An 18,570-nucleotide genomic window follows, 5' to 3' on the forward strand; every position below is an offset into this window, starting at 1 on the left:
ACTGATGTTATAATGAAGGCAAACTCCCTGGAATCATTTGGGTGGGGGCTGTGCGTGTTTTTGATTTGGCAGATGAGATATTTTCTAATCAATCTGTTCAGAGATGTTAAATTACATACTTCTGGAGCAGATAGGACTTGAATCCAGGCTTCCCAGCTTAGAGGTAGGGGCATTACCACAGTCCCACAAGACCCCCCTGAATGGGTGAATTAAGCTGGTCTGAATTGCTTCCCTCATTCATGATTTATTTGCCAATCAGAAAATTAAACAGTGCAATCAGGAACCTCTTGTAGACCTCGAAATACTGTTTTAGAGTTATCTATTTTCATAACCAGAGGCTCCAAGAGTAAGGGGACATTTATGTGGGAACACATTTGCCTCTCCACTGTCTATTCCCATTTAATAATTCAGATACAATTGACTTCATTATTCTGCATTCACTATGCTTCCTCGGAAATATTGTGACCAATTTAAAACTGAAAAACAAATCCATTAAAAGTTGAGCACAGTTCTCTGCCAGACTGTACTGGCTGTCAAACTGATTAAACTGTATATAAATGGTATGGAAATGATGAATATGAATGTTAACAAGTGGACCAGTGCAGAATTAATTTAGGAATTTATTCCTTATAAATAACACTAAAAATAAATAATACTTCTGCACTTGCACCTGGCAAACTCAGTAAGGCTGCAAAGGAACGATATCCCATTAGCATTTATAACAAGCATTAAATTAATTTATAACAACCTATTAAAACCATTCATTACAGGAATAAGCCACTTGAAAATATTCACAAGAGATAGGATCTTGCCAAAATTATTTAAACATAAATGTCACATTCCTTTAGTTCACCGAGTTTACTCAGCAGGGTGAAACCAGCTAAGTTCAGCTTGTATCTGTGGTCTGTAGGAAGTTAGCTAGATACCACTGGAGGTGGCTGTGCGATGTTAGTGGTTTCAGCACCTTATGAACTCTGTCCAGACTTCTTCTCAGTCCATCCTCAGACAGCACCTTCCAAACCCACGACTACTTTCATCCAGAAGGACAAGGGCAGCAGATATATGGGAACACCACCACCTCCAAGTTCTTCTCCAAGCCACTGACCATCCTGACTTGGAAATATATCACTGTTGCTGGATCAAAATCCTGGAATTCCCTCCCTGATGGTATTGCGGGTCAATCCACAGCAGGTGGACTGCAGCGGTTTAAGAAGACAGCTCACCACCACCTTCTCAAGGGCCACTTGGGATGGGCAAGAAATGCTGGCCAACCAGCAACGTCCACATCCCACAAATGAATAGAAAAAAAATTTCACTGGAGGATTATTAAGTAACACAACAGTATCCCACAAGAATAGGTATGTAAGAAACATCATTCTGTCAATAGCAGAAGCCTGGACAGAGTTCATGTCTGAGGATCTCTGGTGAATTTCTGCAGTGCATCTTGTAGATAATACACACTGCTGCTACTGAACATCAGTGGTGGAAGGAGTGGATGCTTATGGATGTGGTATCAATCAAGCGGGCTGTTTTGTCCTGGATGGCGTCTAGCTTCTTGAGTGTTGTTGGGGCTGCACCCATCTAACAAGTGGGGAGTGTTCCATCCTACTCCTGACTTGTCCCTTGTAGATGGTGGACAGACTTGAGGAGTCAGGAGGTGAGTTACTCACCGCAGTATTCCCAGCTTCTGGCCTACTCTCGTAGCCACTATGTTTATGTGGTGAGTCCAGTTGAAATACCCTGTGTTTCATTTTTACTATGTCAAATATAAATTGTTCTGTGAACAATAGGCTAAACAAGTCTGTGCTGAGCTATCACAGGCTGCATTGTAGAACAGCCAGGTGACACTCTTGGTCAATACACAAACATGAGTAATATGAACTCATGTGAGGACACCCAGCAATCTGTACCCCAGCATGGAATCATTGTCTTCATCAGGGAAGAATTAGGAAGAACACTGGCAGACACAGAAAAAATACATTTCATCCATTATATATAGATTTTGGTGAAGTTAATATTCTTTAACATTCTCAGGCTAAGACCTGGTGGACTATGATCTATCAGTTTCTGATGATCACAACTGCTGGACTTGTGCAAGGAAAGTTCAGTGTGTGTAGCTGCATCCTGTTTTTGAGGGAAGATAAAAGTGCATTGGATAACAAGGTTTCCATCTGGCATCACTTTATATATCACTGTGGGCTTGACCAGCTTGAAGCTGAGGGTCAACGGGGAACCCCCTTCCCTTCAGTACATCACCATCCTGAAGCATAACACAAATGCAAACATGAATGTAACCAAACAGTGGATGCAAGGTGCCAGCAACTTGGTCTTTCATCCACTGCATAATACACAACTTAGAAAAATATTTTTGGGGACAGAGGGTGAAAAAGACAGGCATAAATTCAAGGGCCGAGAATGTTACAGCTTTCAGGAAAGCACAGTTAAATAGAAGGCAGCCAATGAAAAGCATATAGTTCTGTGGTCTTCCGGGTGAAGGAGCTATATCCAAGAAAGTTTGAAGTTTTCAGTCTATCCTTTGTAAAAAGGGACTTACTTCCAAGGATTTCTACCTTTAAGGAGACACAGCAGATCCAGATATTTAATAATCCTGGTATGTTCAAGATTTGAGAACTTTAAATTCAATAATTCCTGGCCCCGTGCAGGAATTTTAAAAAAAACTGTCGAGCCACGAGTTCAAAGAGTATTCCCTGAAGTAATTTTGGCATTTCTTTATAACTATTTTAGGTGTCACTCATTTCTGCCATGTTTGACATCAAAAGGTTATTCCCACACACTAAAGAGTGACATCATAGGCGTAATACCTGGCGATGAAACCTTAGCCTGAAATTTGCCCTCCTACTTTATAGAAGACCTCTCATGACCCATGCAATCGTTATAAAGCAGAATAAACACAATCAGACTGAAAGGTTTTGGCTCATTGGTTTTGTATAGGTATGTGCAAAGCACAATTTTCAACAAGCATTGGGGTTTGAGTTACAAACTAATTTCTCTCCAAAAAGAGCTCCACAGCATGTGTGATGGACATGGTGTAAACATCATTCCAGATTACACTTGTGTGGGGACAATGGAAAGAATGGCCTTTGTATTTTTTGACCCAGAAGAAAAAGGGAAGTGGCCCTGTGTTAAAAACTGACCTTACTCCAGTTATTTTTGGAACTACATTTAAAGTAATATATCAGCTGAATGGTCTTTTCACTGTCCATGTTCCCAAGAGGCAGAAGGCCAAACATGAGTCATGCACATGATTCCTTCGTGCGGGGAGTTCTAGAAAAACAATTACTGTTCAGCTGGAGATTTACCCCCACAATGTAAAGAGGAAATTTTAAAAAAAAAGGAAGATAGTAAACTCAGGGCTAATGTTGTGCATCTTGCAGTTGGCTCTCTACAGAATGCCAAGTGTCACCTCAGTCCAAGCAACCCAATTAAAATAAAATGCAATACCAAATAAAACCCATGTATCCTAATTGCACAGTTCACATTAAGGATGTCTTTACTTGCTGCATATCAGTTTAATGTACAGAATTTTCCAGTTCTGCAAATTTCATTTTTATGAATTCATGCAATTCTGAACCAAACATCAAAAATACTGCCCACTATAAAACTATGTTGAATGGTTTGTGACAGTTGTCGAGTGAAGTTAGGTGAGTCTAAACTCTGATCTATAGGCCAAGTATGGATCATAAAAGTCAAAACAACTCAGTTGTATTTGTGCAAAAATATTTCTTATTCATGACTTATTCTGCTTGAATTGTGTGTGCCTGCTTGTTTGAAAAGTTGCACTGTTGCCATGTTCATGAATAAATCCTTTAGTAGAATAAGTATCAGCAACCTCAGATGACTAGAAACATGTATTGAAACATGTATGCAACTCCTGCAGATGCTCATTGTGGTAAATATTCATGTAACCCTTGAAAATGATAAGCAAGCAACCCCTGCTCATCATGCGCAGTACATTCTAACATAACCATGGAGGCTGAAGCATCTTACAGTGAACTTCAAATAATTCTACAGAAAAAGGCAGACAAGGAAGTCCAATTTAAATACTTTAATACTGAACAAAAGAAAATAAAAGCAGATGGAAACTGTTACACATTTCCTGACTGCAGCAGCTATTGCAATGCCCAGAGTAAGAAAACAAAATTTATCAGAGGTTTGTGGGGACAGGAGAGAAGAGAGGGAGGAGAGGAAAACACCTGAAAAAGTATGTCACCCAACCACTATCAGGACTGATACAAGTGAAAACAAACTAAAGGGAACCAGAGAAATAAAACTTCAATGAAACAAATTAAAACAAAAATGTATTTATAAGGTTGAGAACAAAGAGGAACATATTTCAAGTTGCACATGTTCATTGATAGCAGTAAAATGCTGATAGCAATGGTTCATAATTTTTCTGCGCGTGGGAGCAGTAGGGAGAGGAGGAAGAAATGTTTTGAAAAGAAACATGTAAATAAAGTGATGCCACTCTGTAACTGTATTTTCAAAAGAAAAAAGTTCGAATATTAGAATTTTGTTTGTGTTATCACATTTTAATGTAAACATCAAATAATGTACCAAAATTAAAACTACAATAAAAGCTATGAAGTTCAACACAGTTGTGTAATCCTTCAAAAGAAAAAAAAAGCCAGATTTAAAAACATTTACACATGCATAGTGAAGTCAAATAATAACTTTTTCTTTTAAACTAAATTCACACTTTTTAAAAAGTTAATAATCTACTAAGCACCAGCATATCTAGATTTATTTAATCTTCATGATTCAATTTTAAAAAAATCTATCAAATTAACAGTAAAATGAGCAAAGCTGTCAGCTTGTCCCAGAAAACAAATAAAAAGCAGAGCGTGTGTGATGAAGGTGTGCTTATGTTTTCTGCAGTGATTTCTGCCTTTTTATTTAAAAAGTAAAAGCTTTGTGTCTAAACTGAATTTTAATATACATGTGTATGTTTATGCAAATATATATCCTATTTTTAAGTTAAAAGCAGTTTGTTTACAATAACACTTTACACAGAGTAAAACCTTTCAATTGACCAAAATGTTTCTGAATGAAATTAACATTTTTATTAAAGAAACTTTGCTTGAAATGAAACAAATTTTGTTGTCCTCTTCCTCATGTAAGCTGGCTATGTCTAGTACAAAGCCCCAGCACTGTATGCTACTATATGGCAGCAAAGTATTCTTAAAAAGTGACTCAAAAATTAATGCTCTGCTTAAAAACATTTTTTTCCCCCATTTTTTTCTGAGCTGATACAAGATTTACCTAAGCATATCAAAGATTTTTGTTTTGTTTTTTTTTGTCGAAAGAAATAAGGTTGAATTTAGGAATCTATGATCAACTACAAATTACATACAGTAATGTAAAATATACACAGGATGAGACCCTTCTGACAAAATAAAACAAAAAAACAAAAACAAAAAAAAATTCCAGGAAGTTCTGTCACAGAAATTCTGAATACTTTTAACAAACTATATTTCTGACTGTTCTGACTCATTTTAAAATCTAAAAAGCAACAACCTTTTTTTTATTTGAAATAAGAGTAATACCCATTGCTACCTGATGAACTGCCTATGCTGAGTTCCTGAAACAAAGACAGGGGGTCGCCATTTTTCTTTGCTTGCTCAGGTGGAGGTTTAGGCTTTGGCGGAGCCCGTAATGCATTGGCATACGACATGACTGGTTTGTTTCCACTTGCTTTCTGCTGGCTGCTGGACTCTGTGATCTGGTTGTTGGACAGGAGTGGGGGAAACTGACCAAGGTGCTGGAGCACATTGTAGTTGAACGAGTTTGCTGACAGCTGTGATACATTCTCTGGCTTTAGGTGCTCTTCTGGGGGTCTTAGTTTCTTGGATTGAACTGTAATCAAAAAAAACAGGTCAACGTCAATGTGGTATAAAGGGTTGAGGCAGAACAAGGGCAGGGCTCAATCAAACTGCCACAAATGGGAAAAGTTTACACCATTCTCAAAACAAGCCTTTTTTGGGTAGTATTCTACTTTCATGCTGGAGTGGAGTGGTTTTTAAATGTTGCAGACAGGTTAACAGGAGCATTAAAGTTGGAACCTGGTAACAAGTAAATTGACAAGTCTTAGTAAATAATAATCAGAGTAGACTCCCCTGATGTTTAGGTCAGTGAATGCTCATGACAGAATGTGGAACAAAATCTAACAGCCTCATAGGTAAGTCCGTACGTTGATTAGCTGATAGGTGATTGGAAAGGCATTGGACCACACCAGTTAACCTCAATGCATCTGGTGAGAGAGGGGAATCATAGTTCAACATTTCTATGACTGCTCTACATTCATCAGTGCATCTTGGGTAAGGACAAGCTTCAACTCCCTACCCCAAACAGTCTGTTCACATTACATGGACTCCATTAGCTCATACATGAAGCACTGGCACTTGGGCAAAGTGCGAGAGAGCCGTCAGCCTATGTGAACCAGAACCTAAAAGAGAATAGAGGACAATATGGATGTGATGTTACTCAAAATTCCAACTTAAGAACGTTTTCAAACAGGAGGGAAATGACACCAGTGATACAATGTTATGTCCCACATGCCATAAAGTCAGAGGGTCTCCTGCAAATTACAGGTAACAAAGGGCATGCTTGGCAGGTCCTGTGAAGGGTCAAGCTTGTGGTCATAAAGTATGTTTAGTACGTTGAGTGTGGCACCCACAAAACCTACACTTTGGGAGAAGAATGTGTGGAATGGTATTCCTCACTTTAAAGACAACACACAGGAGCAAACAAGTAAAACAAACATATTGACTGGCAGCTTCACGTTCTGGGGTATAGATGCTATGGCAAGGATAGAAAGGGGGGCAAGAGAAGGGAGAGTAGTGTTTTTGGCTAAGGATAACATTATGGTTGTACTTAGGGAGGATATTCCTGGGAAAATGTCCAGAGATGGAGTTGAGAAATAAAAAAGGGATGATCACCTTATTGGTACTATATAGGCCCCCCGAATGGTTTGCAAGAAATTGATCTCAGATATCTGTAAGAATAATAGGGTTGAAACGGTTGGGGTTTTAACTTTGCAGACATAGACTGGTATGTCATAGTATTAAGGGATTGGATGGAGAGGAATTTGTTAAGAGTGTACAACAGCACTTTGGAGAAAGCAATCACAATTTGATTAGTTTTAAAAGAGTGATGGAAAAGGATAGACCTGATTAATAAGTTAAAAGTTCCAAATTAGAGTAAGGCCAATTCTGATGGTATTTGGCAGGGACTTTCAAAAGTTGATTGGGGGAGGTTGGTTACAGGTAAAGGGATGGTTAGAAAGTGGGAAGCATTCAAAAATAAGATAACATGAGTTCAGAGACAGTATGCTCTTGTTAGTGTAAAGGGCAAGGCTGGTAGGTGTAGGAATGATTAGAAAAATTGAAGTTCTGGTAAAAAAAAAGGAGGCATAAGTCAGGTTTACACAGCTGGGAGTAAGTGAATGCCTACAGCAGTATTAGGCCAGTAGATGTATACTCAAGAGTGAAATCAGGAGGGCATAAAGGCCACTAGGTAGCTTTGGCAAATACAGTTAAGGAGAGTCCAAAGAGATTCTACAAATACATTAAGGGCAAAACAGTAACTAGGGCTGCTTTAGTATCTGAGGGGTTGCAACTTGTGCTGAACATTGAGCAATCATTGATGAACATGTTGGAGGGAAGGGGATTTTTGAAGCAGCTGAAGATGGCTAGACCTGGAAAATACCCTCAGAAACTCAAGCAGAGATGTCCTGGACTTGAGATGACTGATATCCAACAATAACTAGCTTCCTCGTACCAGGCATAGTAATGCCATTGAATGTTAAGGGAATGTGCTAAGATCCTCTCTTGTTGGAGATGTACACAGTCTGGGACTTGAATGGTGTGAATATTGCCTGTTACTTTTCACACCAAGCCTGATATTGTCCATGTCTTGCTGCATTTGGATGCAGTCTACTTCAGTGTCTGAGTCTCAAAAGGTGCTGCTCACTGTGCAATCATCAACAAGCATCTCCAATTCTGACCTTATGATAGAAAGAGCTTATTGATGAAGTAGCCGATGATGGTTAGTCCTAGGAAACTATCATAAGGGACTCTTATCATGGAGTCCTTCAACTGAGATGATTGATATCAAAGAACAACTATCTTCCTTTGTGCTTTTAACAACTTCAACAACCAGTGGAGACATTTTGCACCCAATTCCCACTGAATTTTGTCAGGGTTCCTTGATGTCAAAGGCAGTCACTTTCAATTCACCTGCTTGCTCACTTATTCTCAATGCCCCTCAGCTGAGATCTGTAGGGAGGGGAAATGACAATGGGTGCTGGGCACAGCAAAGAATTGGATAAAATTATGACCCCTTCATCCTGTCAAATCATATGTTTGGAATCTCATTAGGGCGATTTTGGAAACTTAGCAATATGGGGCAAAAATCTTTGAACCTAACTGATTTTTAATAGCATGTCCTAACTCGCTTGATTTCCTGTAATATACACTTGCAATTTGTATATGATTGTCAATTTAACACCTCATTTGAACTGATCCATAGGTAGTTCTTATGCAATCAAATCAACATCCACTTAGAAATGGGTTCAGAGAGTCCAATTTGACTTCATTGAGAGCTGAAAAATTGTTACATGATTTTGGCCTGGGCCTCAAATCCTAGGCCCCAGCATTATAAGGGTAAGATGCTAGTGCATACTGCATTATCCACCTTCTAGGGCCACTGTATCTCCTTCAACTCTTTCACATTAAAGGAGTTAGATAACGTAATCAGTCCATGCTGAATGGCCCCCACCACGCCGTAACAATGCTGAGATTCTGAAAATCAAAGCTCCTTAATATCATCTACGCTTGATTTTACATAAAACAAGGTGTTCCAAGTAGCTAGCACTGATGTCCTGCATCTAATTGGAACGTAAAACTCACTGCAATTTCATCCTCTTCACCAAAAATAGAAATTACTTCAATTTGTGGGAAATAGCTATTCCTGATTTTATTGTATAGAATTTGATATTTTCTTGAAATAATCTTTAATATTATCCAAATATATGCTATGATTATATTTGCAAAAACCTATGATAGCAATTAGATTTCTAAAGACAATTGCTATCTTCGAAATAATTTGCCTCAATATTCATAAATTCAATTTATTTGTTGATTTACAAGACATTACTGAATTGTTTGTGTGCAATATTTTAAATTGCAATAACCTTGATTACAAATAGCATCTATTACAATTAGTTGACGCAGAAAAGTGCAGATTATTTATTGGAGATAATTAGATAGCTCTGTAGATTTCCTACTTCATTTTATTCTCTGAAGAAGGCAGTCTCTATTCTGCTGATCTCTATCTATTGTTAACAGCTTCTGGCTAAATCACTTCAATTAATTATTTTCCCAAAGACATCTCAGGATGTTAGTTTTTGATATACAGGACAGCAGGTTTAATTAAACTTTAGGCTGTCAGTTTTTCCTCTTGGAATTGTTGCACCGTGATATTTTCCCTCCAAAGCTCTTGTAGTTTATTCCAAATTTACAAACCTCTCTGTTTATGAGTTGACCTATAAAACAGCTCAAAAGGGGATGGAAATTACAGCCAAGGATTAAAACCCTTTGCAATTACCTCAAACTCAATTTAGCTGTAATGTCAGCAAACCTAACCTGCTGACCAATTCTAATCTATTCCTTCTTGGGACAGGGATATTGCTGGTGATCCAATCTTCAACTGTCCTTTAGAAGGTGGTGCTGAACTACTGCAATCTATGTAGGGTAGGTACACTCACAGGGCTTCTAGGGAGAGAAAGTTCCAGGATTTCGACTTCACAACAGGGAAGGAAGTACGATACAGAACTTGCAGGTGGTGGTGCTCCTGTGCACCTGCTGTCCTTATCTTTTTAGGTGATAGAGATCACAGGTTCAGATGGTGCTATTGAAGGAGCCTTGGCGAGACTTGTAGATAGTGCACACCTCAGCCATAGTCTATCGATGATAGAGAGAATGAACATGGTGAAGGTGGTGGCCCCAATGCCAATCAAGTGGGCTGCTTTGTCCTGGATGTTATCAAGCTTCAAGACTGCTGTTGGAGTGCACTCATCTAGACAAGGGGAATGTTCCAGCATACAGCCTTTAGATGGTGGAAATTCTTTGAGGAGTGAGGAAGCAAGTTATTGATTACAGAATTCATCACCTCTGATCTGCCCTTGTACCTACTGTATTTATATGGCTGGTCCAGTTCAGCTTCTGGTCAATAGAAAACCCCAGGATGCTGGCAGTGGGGAATTCAGCAATCATAATGCCATTAATTATTAAAGGGAAATGGGTAGATCCTTTCTTGATGGACATGTTTACTGCCTTGCACTTGTTACTTCTACTGATCAGCTTAAGTGATAATTCTTGAAAACCTAAAGTGTTTAATCTATTCTCTTTATCCCCACCTCCACGTGATGCTTGTAGCCAACAACACAGTTTCTTATACAAGGACCATTCATGCTGATGGGATCTTTCTACTTGTCAGTCACTGGGAATAACCATTGAAGCACAATTCCATCAATACAATTTTATCTCTTTTTGACTGTGAGACACTAGTTAGAACTAAAGGAACAGGGATAGGTTTCAGCTCAAGTCTGTCTCACTACTCAATTAAAATTCAATTTATTGCTAATCTGCATCTCAGTTCCATTTATTCATCTTGGTTCCATTCCTTTTAATAGTGTTGGTCAACAACAAAAAAGAATCACCATTACCACTCTGCGCCTCCTCACTTCAGATAACATGGACCAAAAACTGACAGAACCGAAACTTGAACTTGTGCCTGATGTTGCTTGTGCGAGGCAATGACTAGAGATCTTATTGGAAAATACAAGTAGTACTCGAGTAAGGATTTCACAAATCTAACTAGATTCTTGAGAACACCTTGGGAAGGCATACAGTATGTTGGATCAACTCAGTTTCTTTGAGATGGGAGCAAGAGGACAGGGAAGAGCACTCGGCTTTCAGATGGGTAGGTCCGCGCATCAACACTTCAGAACACAAGGATCAAGTTACTGTACCTAAAGGGTCCCGTGGTGCCACTGCTCTGTTGGAACCATTGCAGAGAATATTCTGGAAGGCGGTCGAAGAATTAGCGTTCACCCACATCTCTGGAGACGTATAGTTGTATGACGAATGGCTGCTGTGATCTTGAAGCTCCTTACATTGATTAAGATTGCCTTGAGGATTGCTAGAATCTTCTGGAAATGCTTGAATAGAACCAGCTGAAATTCTTCTTTGGTACAAAGGCCTTCCTGGTCCTCTGGCTTCATACTGTATGGGAAATTGTAATAACAGGAGGATAACATAGTATGACCTTCATTTATTCCATGATAAAAACTTTATGGTATATATTTTTATTAAAAGCCCAATAATCAATTAGTAAAATTTCAATTTTTAAAATGTTAAAAGAACTCAAATACAAATCTTATGCTTGATTAAATAATTTATCAATATCTGACTTTTCATTTATTAAGAGCAGTTAAACAAAAAGCAACACAGCATCCAGAGTACTTTCTGGAGGGTTTCTTACTTGAGAGATTTCAATTTGAGCCAAGATCAAATGGGCAGGTGTAAAGGGAGACTGTGATATCACCCGGAAATGGTGAACAAGGGATGAAAGTTAGGGAAAAAAATTTGAATCACCGTTGGAGTCTCCTGGCTTTTTGCCAAAAGTGCTATTGGTACAGTGTGTGAATAGACACATCCTTCATCCTTTCAGCTATAGACAAAGCTGATGAAGAAAAAGGGATAAAATGCAAAATTTGCTCACTAAAGATCCATAAAAAATATTAAGTTTAAGAAGAATCAGGTTTATTTTAAGTCATTAAACTGACTAATGCTAGATTTTCAATGGATCTACTTTCTTCCCCTTCCTATATTTCAGCAGTGATTCCTCTAAATTCAAACCACTGCCAACTTTCCAAGCACTGTAGAATCTTTCACTTCAAAAATAATTGTAACTCTTTTTATCCACTGCCTGAGCTGTTAGTTCAGTTAGACATGTTCAGGAAATATTATATGTGCATTTTTGAAATAACTGGTTTTTACAGCACATTTAAAAAGCACAAACTTTATTCTTGACTAGACATCAGACATAGCTAAATAAAGATTTACTTGATTTTGAAGGCACTTTAATCCTATCGGCATTTTGTTAAACCAGCCCTTGGGAAAGGGCAATTAATTCTACAGGATAAATTAAGCAAGTGTTGCACGCTGAAAATGATATTTATACAACGAATGTAGCCAGTCAAATGGGCAATCTGTTTTCATGCTTTTTGAGAGAATTCTTGATGAAAAATGGGCTTTGCAGACTTTAAAACGTGTACACTCATCAAAGAATCTTTTTTCTGGGATCACTGCTACTGTTAAAAGTATCAAACATGTAAAGTGGACCTGCACTGCATAGAAAGATAAACAAAGTATTGGTGGTGGTGGTTTTGGGCGCAGTTGGACAGCTGCTTATAACTCATGTAATGTGAGAAGCAAAATCACTTGCGAGTTAATTGTTGTACAGAGCCTTGTATTTCTACTTTCAATGTTCAACTATTGCACAATTCTGGAGCTTGATTAAACAAAACCTTGTGGTGTTGCAGCAGTCAGCATATGATACTCATGTCATTAACCAGTCATCAGAAATCTTGCATTTTTATGTTGTTCATTGGAAACTCAGGATGAATCAAAGAGCTTTGCAACCAATGGTACTTTTTGAAATTTAATCATAATGTATTAAACTCAACAGACAGCTCTGGTAGTGTAATGAAAATGTCCCTACCTCTGGGCCAGATGGCCTAGGTTCAAGTCCCATCTAACCAAGAGGTGTGTCATAACATGTCCGAACAGGTTGCACAAAATAATTACAATGCAATAGCTACTTTGCACACAAAGATCCCACAGATTGCAGTTAAATAAATGAACCAGATTATCTGTCGTTCACTGAAGGATAAATGTTGGTAAGAACCAGGCGAATTCCTCTGGACTGTTTTCTAACAGTCCAATAAAATCTCTTGCATGCACATGAGACATTCTCTGTAAAATAGATCTCAAAGGTGATAGTTCAAACAGTGCAGCACTCCCTTTGTACCGCATTGAAGTGCCAGCCTTGAATATGTGCATAGTCTCTGGAGTGGGAGCTTGAATCCTTGACCTCCCAACTCATGACCAACATTCAGTTTAATTATGTTGCAGCAGCTTTAACCTTCCTGCAACACTTTCAATTATACAATTATACAATATATACACATGGTACATAGAACCATAGAATGGTTACCCCATAGGAGACAGGCATTAGGCTTGTTATGGCTGTATGAGCATCCTCTAAAAGCAACTCAGCCATTCCAACACACTCTAATGTTTTGCTGGAACCTACCTCCATCTCACTTGATTAGAATATGGAATGCACTGCCCATTTGCTGCATTAAAATGTCTTTTCCATATTTTGCCTTTGGTTCTTTTTCCAGTCAACTTAAATCTGTGTCCTGTGGTTCTCAACCACTCTGCCAATGGAAACAATTTATCTCCATCTACTCTTTCTAAACCCTTCATAATTTTGAGCACTTTTACCTAACCTCCTCTTAATCTTCACTTCAAGAACAGCTGAATTTCTGCAATCTAGCCTTATAACTGAAGTTCCTCATCCACAGAACCAATCCCTTAAAACCTTTTCTGCATCCTTTAGTCATGCTTTTACATCTTTCCTAGATTGCACTACCCAGAATTGGACACAATACTCCAGTTAAGGCTGGATTAGTCCTTTATAGAGGCTCAGCTCAACACAGCTTGTTGTTGTGTTCTGTGCCTCTGTCTAAGATCAAGACTTATTAACTGTTCTCAACCTGTTCTGTCACCTACACTGACCTGTGCACGCACAAACAACTACCTCTGCTGCCGCACACCTTTTAGAATTGCATACTTTAGCGTTTAAGGCCTCTTATACTTTACACCAAAGTGCACCACTTCACACTTCTCTGCATTAATTTCATTTGCCACATGTCTACTGATTCCACCATCCTGTCTGTGTTCTCTTCAAGTCTATCCCTGTCATTGTTACAGTACTTTCAAGTTGTCAACCACAAATTTTCAAATCGTGATCTGTACACCTAAATCTAAGTCTTAAATAACAGCAAAATCTGACCTGAGTTTAAGGCTGTCATTGAGCCCTGGGGTTCTGCTGACTGATATTCATGACCTGCAGAAACTTCGTTTTGTAGTCATCTGAACATCGGAGTTAATTGCAGCTTTCTAACTGCTTCTAGCTGTGTTTGAGTCTGCTGTAATCCACTCCAAAGTACTTTCCAGCAACAAAGCAGCAATAATGCCAGAAAGATCATATTCATTAGTGAATATCTGGTAAAGGTAAAGTCAGGCATTGTTGAGTAATAGGAATCAGTTGAAACTATTTAAAAAATAGGATCTTCTCTCAGGGGGTAGTGAACCTGTGGAATTCTCTATCATAGAGAGTTGTTGAGTTTGGAACATTCAAAATGGAGGCAGATTTTCAATCAGTAAGGGAATCAATGCTTCTGGGAATAAGGTGGGAAAATGGAGGTGAGGATAGTCAGATTAGGCAGGTCAGATTAAGGTCAAAGGATGTTGAAAGGTTGCCATCATGAATTGTAGGCCATTATCCAACTGTGCAACTTGATCAATAAATTAATAGCCTGTTTTACTTGCTCCTTTTACTCAGTCTCCAGATTAACCTTTGTACAAATAACAAAAAACTGAATTAAAACAAGAAGCCTCAAAACACAATATAGCGTCAAAACAACAGCACTGTGCACTCTGTGCTTAATGGAACCACTAAGCAGTAAAATCTTGATTCATATGGATCCCAGCATTCCCATTTTTTAAAGACATCAACCCATTTCACATTTACTAATGCAGTGGTTTTCTTTTTAAGCAACAGATTTCTAAATGGGCAAGATGCTGGTAGTGTTTTCTCAGCGTACAATTCAAACCATGCCCAAAACTGGATAAAATGCAATCTTTCCTTGGTCACTATTGAACACAAATGTATTTTTTCATCGAAAACACAACGGTTAAATCTGTTCAAAGAGGACAAGCAATAAAGCAGTAGTAGCCACTTTCTGGAATACGTTCAGAGTTGAAACTTCAATGATTTGTTCAGTCCCCATTTGGTGAAAAACTCAAGATGTAAAGCAGTACGAGTCAACTAACTTGAACATTTAAAAACATGACATTTTTTGTTTAATTGCTTGAATCTTTTACACCATTCTATAAATAATGGACTGCAACTTCTTCTAAGGGGAGAAAATTTGATGAACTGGTCAACAATGGTTGGCTAACTATTGACCCCATTGATAAAACAGCATTTCTGAAACATAAGTCGTATTCACTGGAGACCAACAAGCACTCAGCATACATAAATAGCAGGTTTGTCAGAGGAGAGAATTGAAGAACTTAGTATTTTCAACAAGAACACAGAAGCAGAGAATTTAGAATCATAAGGCCCAGACATTCACTGGGATGTGGCTTTGCAGCAATGAGTTACAAATCTGGGATTTCCCAAAAGTTTTTCAGAGTTCAAACTCCAAAACAGGTGCCTTTTGTATAGTCTCCAGGGGAAACCAGCCTCAGTTACAGGCTTGGCTGCATGTTGGATGGGTAAGTCTGATTACTGTTGATTTACTTGCTGTGAAAGGACTACGAATGCTAGAATGCAAAGTGATGAGAGCTTTCAACATTGAGAGCTCTCGCAACATGCAAGTATACCTAGAGTAAGAAGGCATTCTAGGTTTGCCTGGAAATTTGATGGTTCACACTGGGAGAAACGGCAAAATTCCATTGTATTGTATTCATTAATTAATGTGTAAAGACTCTCAAGATTCTCAATATTCTGTAATTCAACTTTTTTTGGTGACCTAAACCATTCAAATTAGAAATACTTTGAAGTAGTAATTGTAGTAGTAATACTAAATAATTGAAGATGCTATGACCTTGCTCCCTCCTTTCTGGTTGCACTTGGCCCAGTACAACCAGCCCGAGGCTATACACATTCATACAGAATTTGTAATGGATTCATAACCTGCCTTTTTAAAAATTCTCAACATATAATTATCATCACACAGGTTTGATCATGTGCATCTTTTGCATCTCCATTATCTAGTGCTACACAACACAATGAATGTTAAAAGACACTGAAGTGTCACATCTTGTGTATTTGACTGAAATGTGTGCACTAAACTGTGTCTTTGAGAAATGGCACCATTTGTGACTGCAAGTGGAGTGACATTGAGCAAGGTTCTAGCTGGGGGACAGGCAGGGAAGATTATCTTGAATGAATGCAATGAGAATATGCTGGTGTTTATTGCAACTGAACTGGCATCTCTGGAGGCTTTTTAAAAAAAATTAATGCAATTAGAAGACACTGAAAATTTGTCAGTAATAAGGTGGCATTAATCCAACTATAGGGCTCTGAGAACATGGAAACACAAAGGTGGGGTTGGGCTGTCCATGCATAGTTAAAGCCAAAGATGAATATCTTAAAACATAATAGCATTCTTCTATACACTGTAAACAAACATTCACTTAGCAGTATAAAACCTGAACATTGCTGCAAGACAGCAATATTGCTAAAATTTTTCATCTTGCACTCATCAGGACAAATGCATATAAGCCAAATTTCAAATAAGCACAACAATTTGTATTATGGAAGAAAAGGGTGTTGAATGATTGACAAGTCAACTCTTTTTTATTCGCTCGTGAGATGTAGACATTGCTGGCAGGCCGTCCCTAGTTATCCTTGAGAGGGTGGTGGTGAGCTGCCACCTTGAACCTTTGCAGTCCATGAGCTGTAGGTTGACCCACAATGCCCTTAGGGAGGGAATTCCAGGATTTTGACCCAGTGACACTGAAGGAATGCCGGTGTATATCCAAGTCAGGTTGGTGAGTGGCATGGAGGGAAGTTTGCAGGAGGTGGTGTTTCCATGTATCTCTTGCCCTTGTCCTTCTAGATGGAAGTGGTTGAGAGTTTGGAAAGGGCTGTCTAAGGAGCTTTGGTGAACTTCTGCAGTGCATCTTGCAGACAGTACAAACTGCTGATACTGAGTATTGGTGATGAAGGGACTGGATGCTTATATATGTAGTACCAGTTAAGCAGGCTGCTTTGTCCTGCATGGTGACAAGTTTTTTTGTGTGTTGTTAGAGCTGCATCCATCCAACAAGTGGGGAGCATTCCAGCACACTCTTGACTTGTGCCTTGTAGATGGTGAACAGGCTTTGAGGAGTTAGGTGAGTTACTTGCTGCAGTATTCCTAGCTTCTGACCTGCACTTGTAGCCACTGTGTTTGTGACAAGTCCAGTTGAGTTTCTGGTCAATGGTAACCCCAAGGATGTTGATAGTGGGGTATTCAGTAATGATAACACCATTGAATGTGAATTGATTAGCCGATGATTAGCAATAGATTCTCCATGGAAGTTAAGCAGTTTCACACTGCTACTATGCATTCAACATTGCCCTCATCTGTTGGTCACCTGTGTGCATGGCTGAACCAAGATGTGCGTAGACCCTTGATACAGAAAGACTAAGTGTAACTATGTGCTGAGGTTTTACCTATCTCTAATATTGTGAGGGACGGATCTGGCCACAGTGCTGCAGAACACAGATAGTTGGACATAACTTTATCATCTGTCCCTTGTGAAAATGTCTGCACAGTAGTCCCCGGATTGGGAATGGGTTCTGCTCTGGAGTCTGTTCCAAGTTGATTTGTCCATAAGTCAGAACACAATGCAGGACAATGGAAAGCAGCCATTTGTAAACACAGGAAGTGTCAGGTCTTTAAAATTACACCCCTGTACTGGATCATGTTCTTGAAAATAAACATTCGTACCTACATTCGTAAATTGGGGACCTTTTGTACAGAAAAACAGCTTTGATGACAAATCTGTCAGGCATTAGTCAGCACATTTGGTTCTCGGGCCCTGCAGGAATAAGAGGCTGTTGATCTAGTAGGATGGCTGCTCAAGAAGGCTGTCAATGTCATCTGGCAGAATGTCTCATTGCCAGAATTTCCTAACAAGCACCGCTTTGTAACTTGGTTGGTGGTAAGAAGGACACTTCCCATCAGATCTTTCATGTACGCCCGGGTCTTTTTACACCATTGTACAGTGCCCTTGTGAACAGGCCATCTCACATCTCCTTCTAGAATGTGCTTTTACAAAAAATATTTGGAAAGAGTTACAGTACTTTATGTTAAAGTTTCATGATGCAGAACCCGGTACTATATGAGGGTGGTTTCCAGGGGCATACAACATGACAAATATTGCACTTGAAAGACCATCAACTCAATGAAAGATGCTCTGATTTGCCTGAAACTTGGTCTTTCAGTACAAAGGTTTGCCCTCAACCAATTGTTGCAAATTGGCAAATACCAATGTACAGGACTGTGTGCTAAAGATTAGGGCAACTGCTGCAATAGAGCATTGGAGAAAGGCTACCATGTAAGGCCTTTAAGCCATAGTGTACCATGGGTATTGATGAACCCTTTTGGGCTGTATTTCTGTCAGTGAATGCATACAGTAA

At 38.9% G+C, this 18,570-nt stretch overlaps 1 protein-coding gene across 6 annotated transcripts in view; it reads right to left on the bottom strand.

Annotated features, from left to right (window-relative positions):
* Nucleotides 1–4,051: 4,051 nt before the first annotated feature.
* Nucleotides 4,052–18,570, bottom strand: part of helz (helicase with zinc finger) — a 273,419-nt gene continuing 258,900 nt past the window's right edge. For all 6 annotated transcript variants that reach the window (XM_020511475.2, XM_048610734.1, XM_048610735.1 and 3 more), the window contains 2 exons: nt 11,051–11,303; nt 4,052–5,874 (listed from right to left, as the gene is read on the bottom strand). In XM_020511475.2, the coding sequence (XP_020367064.1) occupies nt 5,543–5,874; nt 11,051–11,303 (585 nt within the window). In that variant the 3' untranslated portion in view covers nt 4,052–5,542. The remainder of the gene's footprint in view (nt 5,875–11,050; nt 11,304–18,570) is intronic.

This window comes from Rhincodon typus, chromosome 23, assembly GCF_021869965.1.
Source record: "Rhincodon typus isolate 14 chromosome 23, sRhiTyp1.1, whole genome shotgun sequence".
NCBI lineage: Eukaryota > Metazoa > Chordata > Chondrichthyes > Orectolobiformes > Rhincodontidae > Rhincodon > Rhincodon typus.